This window comes from Erpetoichthys calabaricus, chromosome 8 (assembly GCF_900747795.2).
Source record: "Erpetoichthys calabaricus chromosome 8, fErpCal1.3, whole genome shotgun sequence".
In the NCBI taxonomy this organism is placed as follows: domain Eukaryota; kingdom Metazoa; phylum Chordata; class Cladistia; order Polypteriformes; family Polypteridae; genus Erpetoichthys; species Erpetoichthys calabaricus.
In genome coordinates, this window is record NC_041401.2 from 192,593,106 (window position 1) to 192,620,855 (window position 27,750).

At 41.2% G+C, this 27,750-nt stretch overlaps 1 protein-coding gene across 9 annotated transcripts in view; it reads left to right on the top strand.

Moving 5' to 3' along the window:
* Window positions 1-27,750, top strand: part of myo1b (myosin IB) — a 248,800-nt gene that overhangs the window by 112,201 nt on the left and 108,849 nt on the right. For all 9 annotated transcript variants that reach the window (XM_051930300.1, XM_051930302.1, XM_051930301.1 and 6 more), the window contains exons 5-8: window positions 801-905; window positions 7,826-7,872; window positions 15,936-15,999; window positions 24,011-24,109. In XM_051930300.1, coding sequence (XP_051786260.1) covers window positions 801-905; window positions 7,826-7,872; window positions 15,936-15,999; window positions 24,011-24,109 — 315 coding nt within the window. The remainder of the gene's footprint in view (window positions 1-800; window positions 906-7,825; window positions 7,873-15,935; window positions 16,000-24,010; window positions 24,110-27,750) is intronic.

Genomic DNA, 27,750 nt, shown 5'->3' on the forward strand with positions numbered 1-27,750 from the left:
GACTGAGGCTCTTTTATATGTAACTGCCAAGTCAGGAGTTTTCTTTCTTTTTATATTTTCCTTCTTTTTTTGTCATTTTTAATGTGTGTTCAGACTATACTGTGCATGTGTGTATATTTATGTATTTCTCTATTTGTGTTTATTTAAAGAGCTTCTATAAAAAGCCAAATTTCACCTGAGGACAAAATCTTCTGTCTATCCATCTAAAATATGGCATATACATATTTGCAATAAAGAAATTTGAAAATGTATGCATGATCTACTGTGTAGAATGGTTACTTGCGGATATATAAAAGGTTAAATATGAACAGGAGCCTGATTATATTTGTTAGTAGCACTGAGAGCTGAACACCTGAATATATGGATATATACAGCAAGTTCAAATGAAAAGAAACTCGGCCGTGTTTCCAAGTGACACTTGTTTTATTGAATTGATAAATGCCTAAAAATTATCAATGAAGAATCCCAAAGGCTCCATCACACACTGAGCTGAATTGCTGTGCAAACTCCTGACGAACTCTTTAATAAATCCTCACAGTTAGCAATAGCACTTGGTGACGCGGCATCACGTCTGTTTGAGCAGTTGAATCAATCAGCTAATAGAACCCTGCAGGTTTGTGTAGTGCCCATTGTGAGAGAGGGGTGGCACTACAAGAGTCATTCACAAGAAGTTAATTTAAGAAATACAGCGGGGATCACAAAAATGAACATAGCTGGCAAAAAGTGAGGAAGATCCAAAAAGAATTTGTGTTTATAGTTGCATGGTAATAATCAGTGTGCATGTTCTTTATCTCTTACAGAGGCTAGCAAGCTGGTCATGTCATACGTCGCTGCTGTGTGTGGAAAAGGAGCAGAAGTGAATCAAGTCAAGGAACAGCTGCTGCAGTCAAACCCGGTGCTCGAGGGTAAGCAGAGCAGTAGAAAATGTATCTTAGTACTTCAGTTACAAACCTAGAAAGCCATAGTGTGTGTCTATCTATATGTATGTATGTGTGTGTGTGTGTGTGTGTGTGTGTGTGTGTGTGTGTGTGTGTGTGTGTGTGTGTGTGTAAATACTGTATATATACATATCGATATACACAGTACATATACATACATACACTATATGCATGTATATACATAGATGTGTGTGTGTGTGTGTGTGTATATATATATATATATATATAATATATATATATATATATATATATATAATATATATATAATAAATATAGAGAAAAGCCAAGCAAAATGACACCTTTTATTGGCTAACTAGAAAGATTACAATATGCATATTGTAATCTTTCTAGTTAGCCAATAAAAGGTGTCATTTTGCTTGGCTTTTCTCTACATTCATAATGGCTAACACGGTACAACACCCTAGTACTACATATATAATAAATATAGAGAGAGAGAGCTGCACTTTGTCACCAAAGTTAAAAGTACAACTTTACTGAAGATCGGGCTCTGTATTATATAGTGCCTTCCACTCTATGTATGTTTTATAGTGTCTTTCACTTTATTTGTTTACTCATTTATCTATTGATGTCTCTCTCTGTGTACTGTATCTGTGTGTGGTCAATTTAATTTGTGTTTTTTGACACTGATCAACAGGAAAAAAAAAACTCTTTAATGTTGAACTGAAAACAGATCCCTGCAAAGTGGTCTAATTTAATTCTAAATATAATACACAAAATAAGATGCCCTTCCCACAATGCTGTTCATTTGGTTGAAAGACCGTTTTTTTATTCACCAATGAATGAAGGGGAGAGACAAATCATCAATTCAAATGCACAGCATTGTGGGAATGCCGTCTTCCTTGTTTACATTCAGTGTGGCCATTTACTGGTAGTAACTGTTAATATTTTTGCAAAAAAGGCACACTTTTGCACATTTTAGCCACTCAAATAGACATCAGACATGTGGATTATGCATCACGAATTATGTGAAAATATTTTGTTTTTTACTGTGGACTCCCCCCCAAACAATTGTTTAGCACTGCATAGCATTGGTCACTTATTGACTCCATTGAGTTTGAGCACTCAGTATTTAATTTCTCAACAAAAACAGATTAAAATTTTTACTAGACCACCACTACCAACTACATAAGGTAAATAATATTAAAATATATATATATATGTATGTGTATATATATATATATATATATATATATATATATATATATATATATATATATACACATGGCATTCATAGTCTGAATCACAATCTTATTGTATTGGTGGTTACCTACCAGGTAACGCTTGTGGTTGGTCAGCAAGTTGACTAACATCCGCCACGGTGCCCTCTTTCAGTTGCGAGAAGCAGATCATAAAATGGTTGAAAATTGTTTACTGCAATTTGCATTATTTGACATTAAACTATCCATCCATCCATTTTCCAACCCGCTGAATCCAAACACAGGGTCACGGGGGGCTGCTGGAGCCAATCCCAGCCAACACAGGGCACAAGGCAGGAACCAATCCTGGGCAAGGTGCCAACCCACCGCAGGACATTAAACTATTTCAACCATATATATATAATATTATACACACAGTAATCCCTCGCTATATTGCGCTTCGACTTTCGCAGCTTCACTCTATCGTGGATTTTATATGTAAGCATATTTAAATATATATCGGATTTTTCGCTGGTTCGTGGATTTCAGTGGATAATGGGTCTTTTAATTTCTGGTACATGCTTCCTCAGTTGGTTTGCCCAGCTGATTTCATACAAGGGACGCTATTAGCAGATGGCTGAGAAGCTACCCAATCAGAGCACATATTACGTATTAAATAAAACTCCTCAAATATATTGTGAGCACGGGGGCTGTTCGCACCACTAGAGGATACGGCCGCTCCTCAAAAAATGTTGAAAGACTACCTTCACATTGCTCCTTTCCTTGCTGGGCTTACTTGTGGTTACTTTGTTGCGCGATATGCTTCCCGCACAGTGCTTCGCATACTTAAAAGCTCAAACAACCCTATTGATTTTTGATTGTTTGCTTTTCTCTCTCTCTCTCTCTTGCTCTGACATTCTCTGCTCCTGACGGAGGGGGTGTGAGCAGGGGGTCTGTTCGCACCCCTAGAGGATACGGACGCTCGTCTAAAAAATGCTGAAAGACTACCTTCACATTGCTCCCTTACCTGCAGCTGCTTTGTCAAGCGACATGCTTCCCTCACAGTGCTTCGCATACTTAAAAGCCCAAAAAGCACCAATTGATTTCTGATTGTTTGCTTCTCTCTCTCTCTCTCTCTCTCTCGCTGACATTCTCTGCTCCTGACATGCACTTCTTTGAAGAGGAAGATATGTTTGCATTCTTTTAATTGTGAGACAGACCTGTCATCTCTGTCATGTCATGGAGCACGTTTAAACTTTTGAAAAAGAGACAAATGTTTGTTTGCAGTGTTTGAATAAAGTTCCTGTCTCTCTACAACCTCCTGTGTTTCTGTGCAAATCTGTGACCCAAGCATGACAATATAAAAATAACCATATAAACATATGGTTTCTACTTCATGGATTTTCACCTTTCGCGGGGGGTTCTGGAATGCAACCCCTGCGATCGAGGAGGGATCACTGTATGTATAATAAAATTTTTGGGTGGAGTGTTCCTTTAAGGCAGGGGATAGACAATGTCGGTCCTAGAGGGCCACAGTAGCTGCAGGTTTTCATTCCACCCCATTTGCTTAATTAGAAACCAATCCTTGCCAATCTTAGACATTATTTAACTTTATGGCTTGTTAGTTCTTGTATCGTACATTTTTTCCTTTCCAAGGATATCATCCAAATGGTTTAAAGCCTAAAACAGATGAATTTTAGTCTGTCACATTTTTTTCTTAAGTGTGTGCATGATGAACCCACACAGGTGTAAATGGAAGCAAGTGAGATGGAGAAACGCTGGCTCCTTTGTATCTTATTGCTAGTAAGAATGCAGCTCTTTAAGATTGAAGTGAGCTTTTAAGGGTCGGGATCCTTAACAAGCAAGACCACTAAAATGAAGCATCAAAATGTCACTTGAGCAATATGTGCTTCATCACCAATAAGTGGCTTCTTATATATATATAAAAAAAAAAAAAAAAAAAACTGGTTTGGAAGAGAAACCTGCAGCCACTGTGGCCCTCCAGGACCGATGCTGCCCACCTCCTTAGTGTTTGGGTTATGGGAGCAGCTATCTGACTTCATAAATAATAACAGAGTAGAGGTCATGATGTTTTATAATAATGACGCACAGGATACTCTTTAAATGGACGTGTCCAGAAAGACTCGAGTGACTGGGAGCGTTGCAGAACATCACTAGTGTGAATGCAAAGGCTGCTAAACGTCACCTGATGTGTGCAATCTGATTGGCTCCTTAGTGTAGTGGATCTCCAGAGGTCCACGCACTTAAATACTTATGCAGGTACATATTTTGTGTTTTGTATTTGTTAATAATTCCAATGACTTTTGCAAAGACTTTTTTCACTTTGTCATTAAAACATCTTTTTCAGTTAGTTAGATAGATAGATAGATAGATAGATAGATACTTTATTAATCCTCAAGGGGAAATTCACAAATTTTTTGATCACAGTTAATCAAAAGCAAGGTTAAATCCACTGGGATTCAGTGTTGTGTAACAAGAAAATAGGAAAATGTCCGAGAAGGGAGTGAATACTTTTTATAGGCCCCGCACGTCCGCACAATATTTATTCATTTAAATTTTTTTAGTTTACTGAATTATTTTTTTATTACCTAACTTGCCTTTCAGAAGGATGGCACGGCTATGCTTGAGCGACTGTGGCGCGGAGGTGGAAGCTGAGGAGGGGGTGAGAAGCTCAAATGCTTTCTGACAGAATGAGGCCAGAGCCGTGCCGATAACATTAAAGTCCCATAACTTTGAGCTTTCTCCTAATGTGTCTTCTAGTTCCTCTAGTCAGATGTTTCTTCAGTATACGAGCAACTCTTCCGCTGACTCATGGTGCCGCTGTGATTTCTAATGGTGCCATATACGAGGGGGTGGCAGCACATTGCACTGAGCTGTTGGTGATGCCGACTTTGCAGCAGGGAGACCAGCCAGTTGGTGCCCACTGTTTACCAGTTACACGTCTGCTTGAATTCCCCTTGGAAGTGTTTAATCACAGAGTGTGACTTCTCACCCACGCAGGGAGCCATGGGTGGCAAATTGTTGATGATAACACTGTAACCAGAGATGCCAGCCATTAATTACGCTTAGGTGTGTTTATTTCACAAAGTATGTATTAATTAAAGATGCAAATGATCAAACAAATACAAAACAGTGTGTGCTAATTAAACGTGGCATGGCACGCTTGGCATAGATTTGCTGTAATGTTTATGTTGAAAAATGTTTTACTCAGTTGTTAATATTGCTGGTGGAGCAAAACATTACGTCTGTACTTCACACCACGCTGGGATAAAGATGGGGCGCTCTGACTGTCACCCACTCCAACTGACAATGAGGCGAGGGAGGCCAAGGGACAGAAAAAAGGGGTGGGTTAGCAAAAATGAAAATGCCCACAAGGGAGAGAGAAGTGACGATAAGGAAAACAAATGCGACAAGAAAACCTGCAGCCCTTTAGACCTACCCAAACGTGTCTGCGTCCCCATCTGCCATACTCTATAATGTTGTCCTAATGTTGTGGCCTTTCAACAGGTACCTTTCTCCAGGTATAGCTTTGGCAGACATCCATGGGGGTTTCAGGACATACATATTATTAAAGATCACTTGGCTCTCCTGCTTATCCATGCAGGTGCAGGTCGGGTGCTTCTGTTCTCGTTCACATCACACACCAGAAGTGTCATCTCATTGATTATTGGTTTCAGGCAGGCTGGATTCAGTATTTCTGGAACTGCAGATCTCTTGGGCTTTTAACACACAACAGTCTGTGGAGTTCACTCAGAATACTCAAAAAAAACAACCAGTGAGTGGCGTTTCTGTTGGTAATGGCCAGACTGGTCCGAGCTGATAGAGAGGCTGCGGTCACTCCGATGACCACTCTCTACAACCGTGGGGAACAGAAAGGCATCTCTGGATACACAACACGTTGAACCTTGAGGAGGGTGAGCTACAAAAGAAGACCACCATGCTGGGTTCCACTCCTGTCAGTCAAGAACAGAAAGCAGAGGCTGCAGTTTGCCCAGGCTGACACAAACTGGACAGTTAAAGACTTGAAAAACATTGTCTGGTCAGATTAATCTCAATTTCTGCAGAGGCCTGTACATGGTTAGGGTCAGCATGTCTTTGTCATTTGACTTTTAGTTTAGTGTTGTTTCACTCCGTTATGTATAACCCACCCTTAATCTATTGAAAACTCCTATGTTTTCTCCATGTGCGTTGAGGCCTCAGGTAGGGTAGACGAGGGGAATGAATTCCCAGCACTTAGCCAGCACAAGACGCTCTCCAAAGTCCGGCTCACTTCCTGCATTCAGCTGGGATCGTCGTGACGAGCTCCCCAGAGCTCTCATTATCTGCCATGTCTCCGTGACCATAGCTACCCATCACCACATCTGGAGTGGACCTTACACAAGCGTGGCCTGAGCTGATGCTGCGCATAGGTGCTGGCATCAGGATGTGCTGGAAGCTGGTAGCATTTGTCTGGTTAAAGTAACACTATAAATTAAAACAACTAAAAATGCTGACTCCCCGCAATGTGTGTGTGGGTTGTGTGTTACATGTAAATGAACTGTTTAACCTGGCAAGCGGATTTGATTTAGCGTGTGGGATGGAAGAGTGTGGGGAAAAAAAGTGTCAGAACTTGGCACTGAACATCAATCAGACAAATTGTAAAAAAAAAAAATTAATAGACCTCTTCAGGCTGAGGTTCATTTAGCAAGAGAGGAGAACAATGTATAGTCAAGATCTTTGGATAAGATAACTGTCCAGCAGAGTGTTTTGAAGTTTCTGATGAGTTTTTCCATACAATGTGGATGTGTAGGCAGGTTTTCTGGGATAGTCTGAGAGAGGCAAACAATTTTTTACATTTAAGATATCTCTCTTAAAGGTTTTCCAATGCTGTATCTGTCCTACTGTCTAATATCTAAACACGGGGAACTCCAGTTTCTGTATTAACAAGAAGAAGGGGCCCGAGTTGCCTCGAAAGCCTGCATATTGTAATCTTTATATTTAGCCAATAAAAGGGGGTCATTTTGCTTGACTTCTCACTACATTGAGTATGTCTTAAAGGACTCACAAACCTTATACTGAAGAGTGCCATATTTCATGCAGTATAAATTGCATACTTGCAGTTAGCCCAGCTGAGAGGTAAGTAACGGGATGTTTTCGGGCTCAGTGTGGTGAGTCTAGGCCGTTTTAGAAAGATCAGTTTCTTTTCCAGTCTGTGTTGGCTCAGTACAAATCTGTGGGTTAACGGTAATAATAGATTTTCCAATTCAACTACAACATGTGCAGTACAAAAATAAAAAAATCCAGAGGTCCAGCATTTGCTGGCCATGTAAATTCAGATCTCAATGAGGACTTTGCCGTAAGTCTGTGCTTCCCATGATGCATTGCACTACTTCTAATTCACCAATTACCCCATTATTCACGCAGCATGCTGGAGATTCTTTCTTTCTTTCTTTCTTTCTTTCTTTCTTTCTTTCTTTCTTTCTTTCTTTCTTTCTTTCTTTCTTTCTTTCTTTCTTTCTGTAATCCCCTAAAATATTTCTGTGTGGCCATATTTGAATTGGTCCTCACCATGTTTAGTGCCCAGAGTATTTTACATTTGTGCATATGAAGCTAATCACCCGCTCTGGACTGTAAATATTCATTTCATTCCAATGTTATACAAGTAAAGCTAAGTATCAGCCTCATTTTATGCTTGTGATTTTAATTTCTTTTGTTTCCTTTCCTTCACAGCTTTTGGCAATGCGAAGACTGTGAGGAATGACAACTCATCTCGATTTGTAAGTATTGCATGTAATTCCCGCCATTGTTCTGCTGCTGAGAGATTGATGTTGGTTAAAAAAGCGAGTCTGAAGCTTCCCCTAACGTCTTCACAGATGTGCAATGTGCCAACATGATGAGATCTTTATTCCTCGTGAAAGGCAGTTCAGAAAGGCCAAAGACAGACTGGCCTTTTCATTTTCTCTCTGCTGTTCAGATGAGTGGGTTGCACCTCCAGGATAACCTTGTCGCACTGTCGCTAACAATATCATCTCATTCTGCCTCCACACTGACGAGAAATGCCCAGTGAGAGCAACTGATCCCCTGCCCCTTCCAGTTCCAGTCCTAAAATGCCATGATGTCCCCCTAACGTGGCATCTCATTATATATCTAAGTCAACTGCAAGACGGAGCTTGTTGCTCCCCAGACTGACCCTCTCAGCTGAGCTGTTTGTCACAGCCGGGACAGCTGTTTTTTTTCTCAGTTTCGATGCCATTGTGCACTTATTTATTTATTTTTTCTACCTTAGGTGGCCCGGTTAGTTCCCTGACATTTCTTCTGGACTCATTCCTTCATTTACTTGACTCCAACAGTTGTTTTTTTGTTTTTTCTTTTGATAAAGTGTAAACTAAACCCTTTCTAAAAGCGAGAGTAGTGCGTCAAAGTGAAACGCATTCAAGTGAATTTAAGTCTGTGAACTGAAGATGGGGTCCTTGCCCAATGAAAGAAGGGTAAGGCGGGTCCTCCGTTCAAAAGGTTGAATTTTGTCTTGAAGTATTTATTTGAACAATTTTTTTTCTGAAAAAATACATGTGTTTTAGATGTTGTGAGCATATAAATAGGTGTCGGACATGTGGATTATGCGACGCGAGTAACTTGAAATTTTCCATAGATGTTTTAACACGGTTTACTGTTGTTCAGCGTTGGACACCGCTGGCCTCAATTGAAGCCTACTATATTAGCATCATTATCTCCATTCTCCATAAAATTAAGAGATCACAAATATTTCAAGGCCATTTTTACAAACAACATGTTATGAGTAATAGATAAAAAAATCGATTTTTGGGTGTAATATTCCTTTGAAATGAATTGGATTTGGCACAGATATTCTAAAATACTAAGTTCTAAATGATAGCTCCATTAGGTCTTGCATCAGGAACAATTGTACCCATTTTCACTGTGGCAGTTAATGTGTTAATGCCAATAGATTCACAATTTAAATAAACCCAAAAATGAATCTACTGTATAATATTAATAAAAACATGAGGTCGTCCAGAAAGATGTGAAATAATTTCTGTACTGGAACTACTCTGTGTAACACAAGTTTATTAATATGCTGACAGCTAAATAAGAGTTAACTCGTTGAAGGTGATCTATCGATGCCAGGCCACCAACGAGTTACCTCAGAAACCCATCTCACGGCTTACAAACACATTCGTGGCTACCACATGTAAATAATGGGGGTCTAAAATAAAAATGACAAGTCAGCGAGGCGTCACAGAACAGAATTATGCCACTTTCAGTTAAGTTTTCTCTTATTAGCCATATTTTGGATATCGTTTATTTTTCACAAATACAATTTACACAAACGTCTTGACGATTAGCGTCTCACCACTTCGAAGCTTAGATGGAAAGTGTGACATTTGATCGCAAAGAACTCCCTTAACCTGCTGAGCGCTTTGAATAGTGAGAAAAGCACTATATAAATGCAAAGAATTATTTTTATTAATAACTGTCATATGCACAACAAAGAGCCACTTGAAAAAAGTTTGGGGCAGCCACCTGTATACTGTTCATGCTTGCAGTGGATAATTGTTAGTTACAGATTTGTACAGGTTCAATTCCACCACTGAACTGATTTGCTAGTACAAAGATGGCAGTTTTAAGGGAGAATGGAGGAGGAAGTGACGTCATCAGTAGGGCCGGAACCAGAAGCAGTGTCATTGGCCCCAGGACAGGAAGTGACATCATCAGTAGGGCCGGAACTGGAAGTGACATCATTAGGCCCAGGACCAGAAATGACGTCATCAGTGAGCTGGGTGGAAATGGAAGTGGCGTTGTCCGGGCCAGGCTGAATTTCTCATAACTGGTCCTCAGAGAAGAGTTAGTGCACTCCACCACCCCCTGGTCTGACATGGGCCTGAATGAGAGTAATTCCTTTAGTTGGCTGCCATGCGCACGTGTGTGACAACAGCAATAGATTTATATTATAAATAAACCCAGAAATGGATCAGAAATGATCAAAAACAATGTGAAGAGGACTTACGATAAACTAAACAAAAATATGATCATAACACCCAGTGCTCTTAGAGCATGCAAGTTGGAAGGTTGTGGAGGTCCACATTTCAGAAAACCCAGGGTTGAGCAGGTGAACCTTTTGCCAAAACCCATATATAACTTAAAAGATTTTATTGTTTTTATACCAATCCATGTTTAGCTAGGAGCTTGACCTCCTTTTACTAGAACTCCCTGCAAGCAACCATTTTTCTCAGCATTTCTCCTTTCAGGGTCCAAGTTTTACATTGTGAATTTCCCCTTGGGATTACTAAAGTATCTATCTATCTATCTATCTATCTATCTATCTATCTATCTATCTATCTATCTATCTATCTATCTATCTATCTATCTATCTATTATATAGCACCTTTCACATCTATCTATCTATCTATCTATCTATCTATCTATCTATCTATCTATCTATCTATCTATCTATCTATCTATCTATCTAGTTTCTCACAGAATGATGCAGCATAACAGACAAAACAAAAAAAAATCTATGTAATAAAATATAGAAATAAAACGCATTGTATAAGGAAGAATAATTCATAAACAGATTATGCATATAAGTACAAAGGTTGTTGACCGCCCTGGCCGTAGTGACACGTTGAACTTCAGTGCTGCCTACAGGTGTCAAGGGAGGCTATTGCAGTGGGGCTAGTAAGGAATACACATTTCATGCATTCCATTTCTTTTTTCACCCTAATGAGGCAAATGAAACAGGGATTAAAGCCACCATCTGTCATCTGTGAGTACCTGGCCAGCAAAGAGACTCCTGCACCACTTCCACCAGCACCCCTTGACCTCGTTCTCCACGTTTGCTCAGACTTGGACTAACACCATCCATCTTCTCATTGAGTCCTCAGGATGGCGCAGTGCTGTGACTTCACAACACCATTGCGTAGCAAAATCCGATGGTCAGTCAGTGAAATGTCCACGCAAAGTCAATTGCAGGCACAGAGGTGTTTAACAGTAGTGTGCCAGATGTGATCGTGACTTCCCTGTGTTTTGCAGAATCAACCATTTGTGTTGCACAGAGAAACAGTACTTGAATGAGAATAGCTCATATAACATATATAACAGAGCCTCTTGTCATTTATGGCTGCAGAGCTGCCATCGGTGTCATACTCGAATTTTCACACCTTTTCAGTATGAAAAGGATGATCTTTTATTTATTTATTTCCTCCCTACTCCCATGCTTTCTTGGAAGAGAAGAACTTGTTTAATTTAGGAGTGTTTTAAAGGAGCAGCAGGAGGAGTAATAAAATCAGCAGAGGCCATTTAATATGGGCAGGGTTTGCAGCGCAATTAGAGCCAAGTGTGTTTTTTATTTATTTTTTTAAACTTTAATAACACCCTTCTGGACTGTTTAGAAGCACTTATTTAGTTCTCACCTGTCAAAAGGCTCTTGTAGGGGTTTTCACCTTTTTATAATATACTTGGTGGTCATGTAATGATAATTAATTCTTTACATTTATATATAGCACTTTTCTCACTACTCAAAGCGCTTTTCATAGGGAGTGTGGAGCCATTTCAGGCACCACCTGGATTTTTGCGCAAGTCCACTCGCCACAACTTAGCTATTAGGTCAGGGGTGTCGATTTCCAGGCCTGGTGGGCCGCCATGGCTGCAGGTTTTCATTCTGTTCCCTTTTCCTAATCAGTGACCAGTCTTCACTGCTAATGAACTCCTTTTCTCTTCATTTTCATAGCCCTGTTTTTAAGGACTCAGTCCTCTGAATTGATTCCTTTCTTCATTAAATGGCATCCAAACAGAAATGAGATGTGAAACAAGCCAACAGACGACCAGCTAAACTGGGGCTTCAAACTCCAACCAGTTTCACTCAAACCAGTCTCTTAATGAGAAGGTCATTCTTGCTGTTAATTAAACCCGTTATTTGTTGCTGCTCTCATTCTGCCACAGCAGACATTTCCAAAACTGTCAAGATGTTTTGGTGACCTGACAGATCACCCTTAAAGAGACCTTCACCTTTCTTTATTTTCAGCTATTGTGTGATGGGCATAGTTGAGCTGCTCATATGGTGGCTCGTCTTGTGTCTCATTACTGTTTGGCTGGTAATTAAGGAAAAAAGAGACAACTAAGAGGCCTGAGTCAAGTTAATTAAAACTAAAGCAAAAGAAGTTAATTAGCAGCAAAAACTGATCAATAATGAAGAAGATGGCTAGAATGAAAACCTGCAGCCACTGTGACCCTCCAGGACCGGAGTTCTACACCCGTGTATTAGGTGGTGAACTGGTCAGAGACAGTTAGCCAGTTAGAGGCAAGGGATGATTAAAAGGGCCAGAATGACAAGGCCGTGGTGGACAATTTAGCCCTGATGTACATCCTACTCTTTAAAATGGTTGCCCAGGGATCCACATTCTGCATGTTCCCCACTCCAAATCGTCCCTCCATGTGCAAGGTTGGCTTGGTTCTTGCTGTGGGCCTAACAGGTTGTAGTTTCCTGCAGTAGTACCGGACTTTGGCAGATCAGGTTATGAAAACAGGTGGACAGATCTAGAATGTTTCCAAATGTTTTGATTCTTTGTTATATATGAAACTTATGCTTGTGTTTGTCTCACATGAGCAGATATTTTTGGCTCCTTTTGTTATGTAAATATTTCTGATCTGTCCTCCAGAATGTTCCGCTGCTGATTCATCGTGTAATGCCTTCAGAAAGTCGCATCTGCTTCTTTGCAGTCTCATGCAAATGAAATCCTGATGACACAACAAGCCAATAAATAGGACGCCTCGAAATGCCAGTGCAAGCTGGCAGGATTCAGAAGGCATTTGACTCGGGTTCAAGTTTGAGAAGAGCAGTGAAATTTGTACTTGTACAGTGGTGTGAAAAACTATTTGCCCCCTTCCTGATTTCTTATTCTTTTGCATGTTTGTCACACAAAATGTTTCTGATCATCAAACACATTTAACCATTAGTCAAATATAACACAAGTAAACACAAAATGCAGTTTTTAAATGATGGTTTTTATTATTTAGGGAGAAAAAAAATCCAAACCTACATGGCCCTGTGTGAAAAAGTAATTGCCCCCTGAACCTAATAACTGGTTGGGCCACCCTTAGCAGCAATAACTGCAATCAAGCGTTTGCGATAACTTGCAATGAGTCTTTTACAGCGCTCTGGAGGAATTTTGGCCCACTCATCTTTGCAAAATTGTTGTAATTCAGCTTTATTTGAGGGTTTTCTAGCATGAACCGCCTTTTTAAGGTCATGCCATAGCATCTCAATTGGATTTAGGTCAGGACTTTGACTAGGCCACTCCAAAGTCTTCATTTTGTTTTTCTTCAGCCATTCAGAGGTGGATTTGCTGGTGTGTTTTGGGTCATTGTCCTGTTGCAGCACTCAAGATCGCTTCAGCTTGAGTTCATGAACAGATGGCCGGACATTCTCCTTCAGGATTTTTTGGTAGACAGTAGAATTTATGGTTCCATCTATCACAGCAAGCCTTCCAGGTCCTGAAGCAGCAAAACAACCCCAGACCATCACACTACCACCACCATATTTTACTGTTGGTATGATGTTCTTTTTCTGAAATGCTGTGTTCCTTTTACGCCAGATGTAACGGGACATTTGCCTTCCAAAAAGTTCAACTTTTGACTCATCAGTCCACAAGGTATTTTCCCAAAAGTCTTGGCAATCATTGAGATGTTTCTTAGCAAAATTGAGACGAGCCCTAATGTTCTTTTTGCTTAACAGTGGTTTGCGTCTTTGAAATCTGCCATGCAGGCCGTTTTTGCCCAGTCTCTTTCTTATGGTGGAGTCGTGAACACTGACCTTAATTGAGGCAAGTGAGGCCTGCAGTTCTTTAGACGTTGTCCTGGGGTCTTTTGTGACCTCTCAGATGAGTCGTCTCTGCGCTCTTGGGGTAATTTTGGTCGGCCGGCCACTCCTGGGAAGGTTCACCACTGTTCCATGTTTTTGCCATTTGTGGATAATGGCTCTCACTGTGGTTCGCTGGAGTCCCAAAGCTTTAGAAATGGCTTTATAACCTTTACCAGACTGATAGATCTCAATTACTTCTGTTCTCATTTGTTCCTGAATTTCTTTGGATCTTGGCATGATGTCTATCTTTTGAGGTGCTTTTGGTCTACTTCTCTGTGTCAGGCAGCTCCTATTTAAGTGATTTCTTGATTGAAACAGGTGTGGCAGTAATCAGGCCTGGGGGTGGCTACGGAAATTGAACTCAGGTGTGATACACCACAGTTAGGTTATTTTTTAACAAGGGGGCAATTACTTTTTCACACACGGCCATGTAGGTTTGGATTTTTTTTCTCCCTAAATATTAAACACCATCATTTAAAAACTGCATTTTGTGTTTACTTGTGTTATATTTGACTAATGGTTAAATGTGTTTGATGATCAGAAAAATTTTGTGTGACAAACATGCAAAAGAATAAGAAATGAGGAAGGGGGCAAATAGTTTTTCACACCACTGTATGTCGGGCCAACCTACCAGGCATGGTCTTCATCCTGTAATGCTGTCCTTTTAGACTGAATATCCATTGTGGGCCTTTTTTGGGTTTTGTCACCATTTACATTAGTGGCTTAAGAAAAACAGAATCCTCAAAATGGGCAAAACTAACTGCACACACATTAACTGCTGCCTCCTTTTTGTGACTTTATTTATCGTGAGGGGATTTTCATTTATCTATGAAATCTCATCATCTAACGTTGCCAACACTGAAAAGGAGTACAAGTGTGCCAGCCAGCCAGGCTGCCTGTAACTGTGCCCCTGTAATCATACAGAGCTGCCATCTTTGTCTGAGGGGTGCTGTGCTGGGTGCTGATGGTTTTCACTCGTCCTTGTGAAATCTGCTATGGCCTGGTATCCCACCCAGGGTTGGTTCCTGCCTCGTGTGCCTCATTGTACACTCTGACTGTCCATAACTCTAACCTGCATGAACATGTAGTGTTTCTGAAACTAAGGGATGGAGTCGCGTGATGTCTGAACTCTGGTAGGCTTGAGGTGTGAGTCACAATCAATGGCAAAGGGTCAAGAACGGTCTGTCGAATGTCTTGCGGTGGGTCGTCATGAACAAAGGGAATCCACAAAACAGTTGTCCCAAGGGGAGCTGGGACAACGATCAGCAGGGACCCCTCTACGCCTTGGACTACAATCTGCATTGAGGATGAAGCTACATGGTGATGGTGGGTTGTGTAGACACAAAATAGGCAAAACTGGGTTGCGAGTGAAAAGAAAAATTTTAAGGACCACTGAATTACAGTAAATGCTGAACTTGCTGAATGGGGTCCCTAAATGGAAGGATCCTTTATTTACCAACTATTGAGCTTCTCAGTTCTAAAGAGCTTTTATGTCCATCACTCTGAAGGAACAAATTATAAGAGGCAACAGTGGTATGCTAAGCTGGCATCCTCCAGGCTATATATTTTTGCCCACCCATGCAATGTGATATTTGATGTCTTTGCCTGGAAGACTTTTTTCTTTAAGACGTGACTTTTTTTTTTTTTTTTTTTTGTGAGGTGGGGAGTGGTGGTCCCACTGGGTGAGATTAATATCCTCTTTTTAAATGTAGGCGTTTGCCCGCTGTTAAAAGAAAAGGACATCCAAATGTTAAAGGGGAGTAAACTGCTTTGTTTGAGGATCTGTGCAGTTTAGCTTTACAATGTGAAATGAAGACAAGTAGGCCTTTGTTATGTTTGGGAGGATCAGCATCCAGACACCAGGGAGTTGTCTTTCTCAGAACGTCTCTCATTGTTGGGAGGTGTGGAGTGTTTTATGCAGATGAAAAATATCTTCAACATGTGTGTGTGTGTTTTTATTTACAGGGCAAATACATGGACATTGAATTTGATTTCAAGGGCGATCCTCTGGGTGGAGTCATCAGTAACTGTGAGTTGTTCTCCCTTTTCACTTTTCTAAGGTCAGCAGGCCTCTATAGAAATGTTAAGTTTCAGGATTTTTTTTATATAGCGCCTTTCATGGCGTGCACCATCTCCAGGTGCTGTGCATAGCGGACAAGGAAAGAGGAGGCTTTGGTGTGCTGCTTAGGGGGTGGGCAAGTGGAGGAGTGACGTGTGTGTGTATGTGAGTGTATATTTGTATGTTATGTGTATATGAGTGTGTATACTGTATACGTTCATTTGTGTGTATGCATAAATACAAACACTTAAGAGCAAGTGATTAGGAACACCTCTACACCTCCTTAGCCAGGCCATTATGTAATCAGCCAATCACATGGCACACGTGCAATGCAGACACGGGTAAGGAGTTTCAATTAATGTTCACGTCAAACACCAGAATAAATCAAAAATGGAGACGGGTCCAGGTGCAGACCTCCACAGCTCTGCAATTCATTGACTTTGCCGGACAGCCGATTGGATTTGTCACTCTGTTTACTCGACTTATGTCAGATAACTCCTCCTGCAACCCTCATCTTAACCGTAGTGCAGCCAGGTGTTATCACTGACATATAATATACAGCGACAACCTGCTCAGTGGAGTAAATCTCTGAAAGTCTGCAGCTAAAGTCTATTTAAAAAAAAAAAAAAATGATCTCGATGATTTCGACCCTGGCACGATTGTTTCAGTATTTCTGTAGCTAGATAGATAGATAGATAGATAGATAGATAGATAGATAGATAGATAGATACTTTATTAATCCCAAGGGGAAATTCACATACTCCAGCAGCAAAAAATATTAAAGAGTAATAAAAAATGCAGGTAAAAAACAGACAATAACTTGAATAATGTTCAACGTTTACCCCCTCTGGTGGAATTGAAGAGACGCATAGTTTGGGGGAGGAATGATCTTCTCAGTCTGTCAGTGGAGCAGGACAGTGACAGCAGTCTGTCGCTGAAACTGCTCCTCTGTCTGGTCTCCTTGGATTTTCATGTACAGCAGTCTTATAGAGTTTACTCAAAATGGTGCAGAAACCAAAAAATAAGTGTCAGTTCTGCAAATGGTGATGCTGTGTTGGTGAGAGAGGACAGAGCTGACAGAAAGTCCACAGCAACTCAGATGACCACTCTGGACAACTGTGGGGAGCAGAAACCACTGCAGAATGCACAGCGATGCACAATACGTTGAACCTTGTGGTGGATGGGCCTACAAGAGCAGAGCAACACTGTGGGCTCCATTCCTGTCAGCCAAGAACAGAAACCCGAGGCTGTGGTGGGCACAGGCTCACCAAAATTGGACAGCTAAAAACGGGGAAACAAGTAGCCTGGTCTTATGAATCCCAGTTTCTGCTGAGGGCACACAGATGGCAGGGTCAGAATTTGGTGCCAAAAGAATGAATTCGTGCACTCAACCTGCCTTCTGTCAACAGTCCAGACTGGTGGTGGTCTAATGGCCTAAAGAATGTTTTCTTGGCACAATTTGGGCTCATTAATCATAATCGATTCTCACTTGAATGCCTGATTAAGTATTGTTTGCTGACCATGCACATCCCTTGATGACCACAGTTTTCTCATCTCTTAATGGCTACTTCCAGCTTGACAATGCACTGTATCAACAAAGCAAAATGGTTCTCAAACTGATTTCATGAACATGACGACGAGTCTGGTGCTCTTCGGTGGCCTTTCCAGTCACTGGATCTGAATCCAGTCGAACGCCTTTAGGATGTGGTGGAACAGGAGAGGAATGTGCAGTGGACAAACCTGCTGCAGCTGCGTGTGATGCAATCATTTCAACATGAACCAGAATCTCAAAGGAGTGTGTCCAGCATCTTGTGGAATCCATGCACGAACAACTGAGGCCGTTTTGAGAGCTAAAAGAGGCCCAGCCCAGTATTAGTGTAGTGGTCCATGGAATTTGCTCATGTGTTTGTGTGGGTGCATTTCTATGTATGTTTATATATTATGTATGTGTGTGTGTATCCGTCTGTGTCTGTCATATAGTTTTTCATGTCTGTCTGTCATATAGTGCCTGCCTGTCAGTCTTTGTGTCATATAGCAGGGCTTTCCAACCTTTTTTCCCCTGAGAGCTACTTTTGCAAAATGAAAATGGCCAAGGGCTCCTCATGTTTTCTAATGTTTCTTCTGATAGCTTATTTCAACCCAAACAAACTGAATAAGCTTGTTTTGCCTGAACATTTACAAAATGTTGGTGTCCACAACTCACATTTCGCATTAAAACATCACAAAAAATATTGAGTTCACCTGCAAGTGCATTTTGTATGTCTGTATGCATTTTCTAGTGGATCTCACACCATTGAATTAAAACGTGAATGCAGTCAAAACAAAACAATGCAATTCCAAATCCAGAGATATGACTTCATTTGTCATTTTGTCACGTGTCACTGTGTCACTTTATTGACAGGTCCAGTCGATTGTGTGATGTGTTGTTTAGTTAGTCAGATGACTGGCACTGAGGTGTATGGTGGAGTGGAGCCACTCAGGTTCACTCTGGAGTCATTTCAATGTTCGTCTGTCAGTCTTGTTCTGATCTTTGATTTCATGACATTCATGTCAGACTCACCTAGAGGTATGGAGACCCAAACAAAGCAGACATTTTCAGAGCTGCTTGGTGAAGATTCTTCTAGTTATCTGGCTCTACTAAGCTCCAGAAATGCTGAGAATGCTGTTGAGACTTTACCTGCACATTATTTTGAAGGTTTACTAATATACAGTGCATCTGGAAAGTATTCCCAGCGCTTCATCACTTTTTTCCACATTTTGTTATGTTACAGCCTTATTCCAAAATGGATTAAATTCATTTTTTTCCTCAGAATTCTACACACAACACCCCATAATGACAACGTGAAAAACGTTTACTTGAGGTTTTTGCAAATTTATTAAAAATAAAAAAACTGAGACATCCCATGTCCATAAGTATTCACAGCCTTTGCTCAATACTTTGTCGATGCCCCTTTGGCAGCAATTCCAGCCTCAAGTCTTGTTGAATATGATGCCACAAGCTTGGCACACCTATCCTTGGCCAGATTCGCCCATTCCTCTTTGCAGCACCTCTCAAGCTCCATCAGGTTGGATGGGAAGCGTCGGTGCACAGCCATTTTAAGATCTCTCCAGAGATGTTCAATCGGATTCAAGTCTGGGCTCTGGCTGGGCCACTCAAGGACATTCACAGAGTTGTCCTGAAGCCACTCCTTTGATATCTTGGCTGTGTGCTTAGGGTCGTTGTCCTGCTGAAAGATGAACCGTCATCCCAGTCTGAGGTCAAGAGCGCTCTGGAGCAGGTTTTCATCCAGGATGTCTCTGTACATTGCTGCAGTCATCTTTCCCTTTATCCTGACTAGTCTCCCAGTTCCCCACAGCATGATGCTGCCACCACCATACTTCACTGTAGGGATGGTATTGGCCTGGTGATGAGCGGTGCCTGGTTTCCTCCAAACGTGAAGCCTGGCATTCACACCAAAGAGTTCAATCTTTGTCTCATCAGACCAGAGAATTTTCTCTCTCATGGTCTGAGAGTTCTTCAGGTGCCTTTTGGCAAACTCCAGGCGGGCTGCCATGTGCCTTTTACTAAGGAGTTGCTTCCGTCTGGCCACTCTACCATACAGGCCTGATTGGTGGATTCCTGCAGAGATGGCTGTCCTTCTGGAAGGTTCTCCTCTCTCTACAGAGGACCTCTGGAGCTCTGACAGAGTGATCATCAGGTTCTTGGTCACCTCCCTGACTAAGGCCCTTCTCCCCCAATCGCTCAGTTTAGATGGCTGGCCAGCTCTAGGAAGAGTCCTGGTGGTTTCGAACTTCTTCCACTTATGGATGATGGAGGCCACTGTGCTCATTGGGACCTTCAAAGCAGCAGAACGTTTTCTGTAACCTTCCCCAGATTTGTGCCTCGAGACCATCCTGTCTCGGAGGTCTGCAGACAATTCCTTTGACTTCATGCTTGGTTTGTGCTCTGACATGAACTGTCAACTGTGGGACCTTCTATAGACAGGTGTGTGCCTTTCCAAATCATGTCCAGTCAACTGAATGTACCACAGGTGGACTCCAATGAAGCTGCAGAAACATCTCAAGGATGATCAGGGGAAACAGGATGGACCTGAGCTCAATTTGGAGCTTCATGGCAGAGGCTGTGATTACTTATGTACATGGGATTTCTCAATGTTTTTATTTTTAATAAATTTGCAAAAATCTCAAACGTTTTTCACGTTGTCATTATGGGGTGTTGTGTGTAGAATTCTGAGGAAAAAAATGAATTTAATCCATTTTTGAATAAGGCTGTAACATAACAAAATGTGGAAAAAGTGATCAAGCGCTGTGAATACTTTCCGAATGCACTGTATAATATATAAAATCCAATGTCCGTCTGTCCACTTTTCATGAGAGAACTACTTAACAGATTTAGATCAGGTTTTTTTCTATAATTTGCTTGAACATTCCGGTTGATTTAGCGACTTCTCTCATTACATTATGTATCACAGTTCGCTTGCTGTTCTGATTTATTTGCGTGAATTCGAGAAACACGCAGCGGGCCGAGGGGAGGGGCCTTCCTCACTCAACTCGCCATCTTCAGGACGTGTTCCGCTTAGCTAGCAAACGAGAGAACAATTGAATTCAACTTTGTTTGATATTTAAAATAAAGTGTTACTTCGGTCTTGATGAGTTTGAGTCCAGATATTCTCTTAAGTGTCTACCACATTGAAAAGAGAGATTGCAGTTCAGATTGTGGATTGTGATTTTGTGTTCAACGGATCGTGATATGATTTTTTGGAAAGATCGCCCACCCCTAATTTGACTAATCAAGTTTTCAAATTTGTGTAGGATTCATTAACCCTTTGGCAAGCTACTTGGAAAGGGGTTGTGAACTACCGGTAGCTCACGAGTGATGTGTTGGAGACCCCTGTCATATAGTGTATGTCTATCAAATAGAGCGTTTCCATCTGCCATATTTTGTCTGTCTGTCCATCTTAGAGTGCCTTTCATTTCTATTTCTCCATGTATTAAAAAAAGCGTGTGTCGTGTGTCCCTACATCTTTTTTTCTAGCCCACCCATCATAAATACAGAAGTTGTGCATTTCTCTTGAATTTCAGTCTTCATTTGAAGATCAAGCTTTTCTTATTTATTACTAAAAGTAAACTCTCTCTTTGACGTTACCCAAAATCCGGAGTGGCTGCTCACGATGACTGGTGCCAGCTTCGGTTCTCATGATGATGTGCCCTTAACCATGGAAGTGTCACCGAGGGGCCATCGTAGATTAATTAGAATAATTGCTGCTACAGGAGTTGTGCAGCCAGGAAATGCCACACATTCTTTCATTGACTGGGAAACAAATGCTGCCATGCTCTGCCACTTTCAGAACGTGTAGCTTGCCATGCCGCGTGTCTTGCTTAAGTGCTCAAGCTTTTTGGCAGGCATTTGGGTTTCTCAAAATCTTGATCCTGCATGTGTCCACAGACTTCCTGGTAGGTAACAAAGGTGAGAATGTGTGACGAGGTCCTCCTCGGATGTGTTTATATGCCGGTGGTTTGTCCTTCAGGCTGGCAGTGCAGTACTGAGATGCTTAAACCACCCAAATAAAAGTTCACTGTCTGCACAGAGTTTGCCGGCTTTGTTGTCGGTCATTTATATGAAAGGCTGCAGGAGGGAAAAAAAAAAGTTGGCCCTTCCCCTCCCCCCTCTTCCCCACACGTGCGTTCGTTTTTGAAGCCCCCATGTTTCCCGCATTGTTCACTCGGCGTTTGCCACAATGACAGCTAAGTGGCCGACAAGCTGCAGCAATTACTCTTCAGACGAAAGGGGCTGGAAGGGGATGTGAGCGCACCTGTTGAGGGCCTCTGCAATATTGATGAGCGCCATTGAGCAGCAGTTTGTCGCTGCATTGAGAGAGAACAATGGCAGGAGACGGGTGACTCACCACACATTACTCACTTCACACTTTTTAGGCTTCTGTCCAAAGAGTAAAAATGATGTCTCGGGGGGGGCTCCCCCACACTTCGGCCGTTCAGTCCGTCTCTTCCTCCCTGTCGGCTGGATGCCGGCGAGGGGCTTCCCCCTGTGCTCTCCATCTCAAGTAATGGGAGATGCTTTTTAAAAGTTTCGTCTTCCCTTATCCTGTGCTGATGAAGGAAACCGAAAAGCCGCCCGCTTTATTTTAAGGAGGATGTCCGAACAGCGGGCAGTTTTCCCCTGTAATGGACGGAGCTTCCATCCAGTCACGTCTGTTTTTTTTTCAGCTGTGGATTAAGAAAGTCTTCAGAGTCCTTCGCTTGCTGCGCACTTTAATTTTAAATGGAGAAATTTGTCGTTTTTACCCATCAGTCTACATTCAGTAAGCCATTGTGACAAAGTGAGAATATGTCTTCAGAAAGGTCATCAACTGAAATCTCTCATTCCTAGAAGTATTCAGTTCCTTTGCTGTGACATTCCAAATTGGGCTAGGGTGCCTCCTGTTTCCTTTAATTCTCCTTGAGATGTTTCTAGAACTTGACTGGAGCCCACCTGTGGCAAAGTGAATTGACTGGGCATGATTTAGAAAAGCACACGTGGACCTGTGTGTGGAAGGTCCTAAAATTCACACTGCGTGTCAGAACAAAAACCAAGCTATGAAGTCCAAGGAAGTCTCTCCAGACCCCATCATCAAATTGTGGTGAGACACAGCTCAGGGCAAGGAGATAAATCCAATTTTAAAGCTCTAGCACAGTGGCTTCAAGAATTGTGAAATGCAAGAAGTTTGGAACCACCAGGCTGGAGTCTTCCTAGAGTTGGTCATCTGGCTGAGTAACTGGGCAAGAAGGGCTTTGGGTAGGGAGGTGACTAATAACCCAATGGTCACTCAACCAGAGCTTTTGAAATCCTCTACTGAGATGGGAGAACCTGTCTGAAGGACAATCATCTCGGCAGCACTCCTTCAATCAAGCACTAATAGGAGAGTGGCTAACCCCCTGCTTGGAGTTTGTCAGACAGCCTTTAAAGGACTCTGAGAGCACGAGGTCAAATATTCTAAATCTGTTGGCAGAGCTCTAAGCAGAATGTCTACTGAAGACCAGGCCCTGCTCATCACTTGCCTAACACCATCCCTATGGTGAAGATTGGTGGTAGCAGCATCAATGTATTGGGGGGTGGATACATGCATCCTAATAAAGAGAGGCCTTCGAAGAAAACCTGCTCAAGATTACACATCATCTCAGATTTGGACAACCATTTGCTGATCCAAATGACAATGACCTCAAGCATACAGCAGCCAGGACAACACTGAAGTGGCTTTGGTACAAGTCTCAAGTCCAGATTTAATTCCCTTAAAATGTGTGTGAAGAAATGGCAGTTTACAGACACTTCCCGTCCAGTCTAACAGAGTCTGAGAGGATCTCCCAAGAAGAAGGGGATAAACTGCCCCAAAAAACAGGTGGACAAAGCTTGTAGAGACTCACCCAGGAAGACTTGAGCTTGGAATTGCTCCCAAAGGAGCTTCTACAAAGTACTGAAATAAGGGTCTGAATACTTTTATGAATGAAAGATTTTAGGTTTTTTTTAATTCAATTTGCAGTCCTTTCTGAAAACCTTCCTTCACTATGTCATTATGTGTTTTTGAGTGTAGATTGATGGGCACAAACGATGAATCTATCCATTTAAAATTCAATCTGCAAACACAATAATGTATGCTGAAAGTGAAGGGGTCTGAAAACTTTCTCAATCTGCCGTATCACAAACACATCAAACACTTCCTTCAGGTGGGCGAATGGTGGCACAGGCCCAAACTCCTGGTTTTAAATCTCAGCCGCGACAGAGTAAGAACAATGGAGTTCTGCTTTCTGTGGGCATATGGCTTTTCGTTCCCATTGTAGCTGCAGGTGCCTGTGGCAATGCTGGACCCACTGATGATTCATGTGATTTAACTTGTATTTCGAAAATGTTTATGTAGTTAAAAACACCAATGGAACATCTCAGGCTTTTGTCAAATGTTTTATACAAAGTTTCTCTTTCTCCTTCCAGATCTGTTGGAGAAATCACGTGTTGTTAAACAGCCGAGAGGGGAGAGGAACTTCCACGTCTTCTACCAGTTGCTGTCTGGAGCACCTGATGATATGCTTAGTGAGTATTTCAAGCAAAATGGTGCCTTCAAGAAGCTCTCCATTGTTTTCATTACTTCAGTGATAACGTTCTTAACATCTATGCCTTGGTCTGCCTGTCTGATTGTCTGTTTATCTATCGGTTCCATACTGCATTTCACATCTATTTATCTATTATAAAGTGACTTTTGTATCTATCATATAGCGCCTAACCATCTAGCTAAAATAACATGCAAAGAAAATAGAAAAAATTGTATCAGTCGGGTACAATGAAGAAAATAATAAAAAAAAAAATTTGCTGGGCCGAGCCAAGCTTGCAATTTTGGAAGCAAAGCGTAACAAGATGGAACACATACTCCTCACTGACATTTTTGTTAATGTTTAAATGTCTAAATCATAGCAGAGTGAAAGTAGAATTTGCATATTATAAAATGACAAAATAGTATACAGAAGTTCAAGAAATACAAGAAATAAATGATATTTTACTTTCTGTTGAAGATGAACATTTGTATCTCAAAAGGTGACCGCTTTCTACAAAAACCAGGTAGGAAAATCTAGCTGGTCTATTATGTAATTGAAATATCTATCTAAAAGTAGAGACCTTTCATATCTGTCAATCTACTTAGACGTCTTATATAGCATCTTTCATTGTTATCAGGCTGTTTTATAGCACCTTTCATGTATATACAGTATCTATGTATGCCTGTCTATCTACCTGTCTGTCGGTTTGAAAGGTGCTCTGTGATACTAAATATCTATCAAAAAGTTCCTTTCATATTTGTCCATCTGTCTGTCTATCATATAGAGCTTTTAATGTCTATCTCTTTACAAAATAATCCTTTCGCATCTGTGAATTTGACAATATATCTTACATAGTGCATTTCGTATTTATCAGTCTGTTTTATAGCACCTTTAGAATATCTGTATATCTATGCCTTTGTTTGTCCTATCACATCTGTCTATATATATCAGTGCATTTTTATGTTTCTATTATACAGTGCCTTTGTTGTCTTCCCACCTATTATAGCACCTTTCATAACCATCTATTATGTAGTGCCTTTCACATCGATTTTCCTATCTATTAGTGCTTTTCTTATTTTGCTGTTCTATAGACTTATCTCCCTACCTACTAATGTCCCTCTTAGATAGATACATGAAAGACACTATAAGATAGATAGATACACTATCTATCTATCTATCTATCTATCTATCTATCTATCTATCTATCTATCTATCTATCTATCTATCTATCTATCTATCTATCTATCTATCTATCTATCTATCTATCTATCTATCTATCTTATAGTGTCTTTCATGTATCTATCTAAGAGAGACATTAGTAGGTAGGGAGAAGTCTATAAAACAGCAAAATAAGAAAAGCACTAATAGATAGGAAAATCGATGTGAAAGGCACTACATAACGATATCGATTGATCGATCATAAAGTGCCTTTCACATTTATCTATCTGCAATACTTTATTCTTTCTTGTTTACTCAGTATATGATCTATATTATCTTTCTAATACAGTTCATGGTGGTCACTTTGTTTTGGTACCCAAGCAGCTTTGCCACAGCACTGTTGCTTTTGTAATCAACCATCTGTTTCTGCCAGCCTGAACATTTCACCTCGGCAGTACAATTTGTGATGAAGTTTCACCTTCAAACTACCTAATTAATATACCTATTATTAAAGTTTTTACACATTTTCTTACTATCCTATAATATCCACTCTCTGCATTTACAGAAAGTTTCCCATCTATCAATAAAAGCAAGTGGTTTATTTCAAAATGTTTGTTTCTTGCGCCCTTTGGAGATTTTCCTTTTCTGCATTTCCATGACTGTCCAGTAGATGCTGCTGTTCAGATACCTGCATGCACTCTGCCATCTTCGCTCTGCACATTAGTAAAACTGTGCGCGCACACAGTGGCATGGATGGTAACATTAAAGGGATGTTCATCTGTCAGGGTTTTAAAACTTAGAAGGCACTTTTTATCTGACTTAAAGTGAGACATCTCTTTATTGTATTTACTGAATAAAGGTTTGAATTTTTTATTTTAAATGTACTTTGAAGTCAGTGATAGTGTGTTTTATATAAAAAAATCCTTGAACCACTGCTTTCATGACATGAGGAGAGCAGCTGCAGTATTTAACACTGGTGACCTCATGCATTTATTTTTATTTCTCTTGCTAATGACATAAGGTGTTTAAAAATGACACGCAGTGCACTGTAAGGCAGCATGCTGTGTTGGTCTCCTGAACCTGAGGCCTGGCTGAGAACAAGCTGCTTTAAACTCTTATCAACGTGGAGGGTTTGCTTAGAGGGTGGGTGGTGCGTGTGAAGCCGTCACCTTATTCAAAGTCCTGCGTTTGCGTACTGTCACATTTGCTCGTATCACCCCCAGTGGCTCACTTCCACTCCACAAGTCCATTCCCCGCCTTGTCTCTCAGATGATCTTCTGACCTTCGGCACTCTTCTGTCATTGACAGATCTGCTGGCTGTTGCTCCCAGTTTAATGCCGCTCTCTATCTTCATAAATACTGAATTACCATTTCAGAGTATTCAAACTAACAGCATTTGAATGGGAGGAGGTTGTTTGCCGTCTTGTTGCTGTGTACATGTGGCACTTGTAACCCATAGGCACTCTAAGCAGTTGCTAATATTCATAAATGTGTTCTCAGACCTGTTTGTTCCAGTTTAGGGCCTCAGGGTGCTGCAACCTGACACCATTTGGCACAAAGTGGGTGGTGAATCTCTGAACAGGGTGCCAGTCCTTACACTTGGACTAGGAGAGTCACCCTTTAACATAATCAGCGTATCTTTAGTAGACAAACGAATGAGAAGACCACCACACCGTGAGTGATACAAACAGAAAACATGAAGGGAAGTCCACACAGGGAGAACACACAGACTCCACACAGAAGTCCACCCTCAGGTGTGGGACTCCAATCAAAGTCGCGAGATCTGTATAGCAGAACGGCTACCCACTGCATTACCATGCTGCCCCATCTTCAAATTGTGCAAAGAAGATAAAACGCCTGCACCCCTTTGGATGTTCTCAGTTTCTTGTTCTGAGACATCGATACCTTTTTTTGATACCGATCAACTGAAAGACTCGAGTGTCAGAGTGACGACAGACCTTTGCAAAGGGGCCGACATGAATTACAGCATAACACAGAAAGTAATTGGTTGTATAAGTCAGCAATAGGTAGATGTCCGCCATTTCTCCCTCCCCATTCTTCTTGCCCAAGTGCTCAAGCTCTGTCAAGTGTTATGGTGAGTAAACAGCCTTTGTCAAGGTCATCCAGAGTTTCTCCATTGGATTTCTAGTGGTCTGGTTTTAATTTAGCTTTTCTGACCCTGATCACCAGAAAGAGACTCGTCAATGTCAAAAGTGAAAACCAGTCTCTACAAAGTGGTCTAAATTACTGCCAAATATAAAACACAAAATGACTAATCACATAAGTATTCACCTCCTTTTATATCCATCCATTATCCAACCCGCTATATCCTAACTACAGGGTCACGGGGGTCTGCTGGAGCCAATCCCAGCCAACACAGGGCGCAAGGCAGGAAATAAACCCCGGGCAGGGCGCCAGCCCACTACAGGCCCTTTTATATGACACCCTTGAATCATCACAGCTGCAGAAGTCCCATCTTTAGTT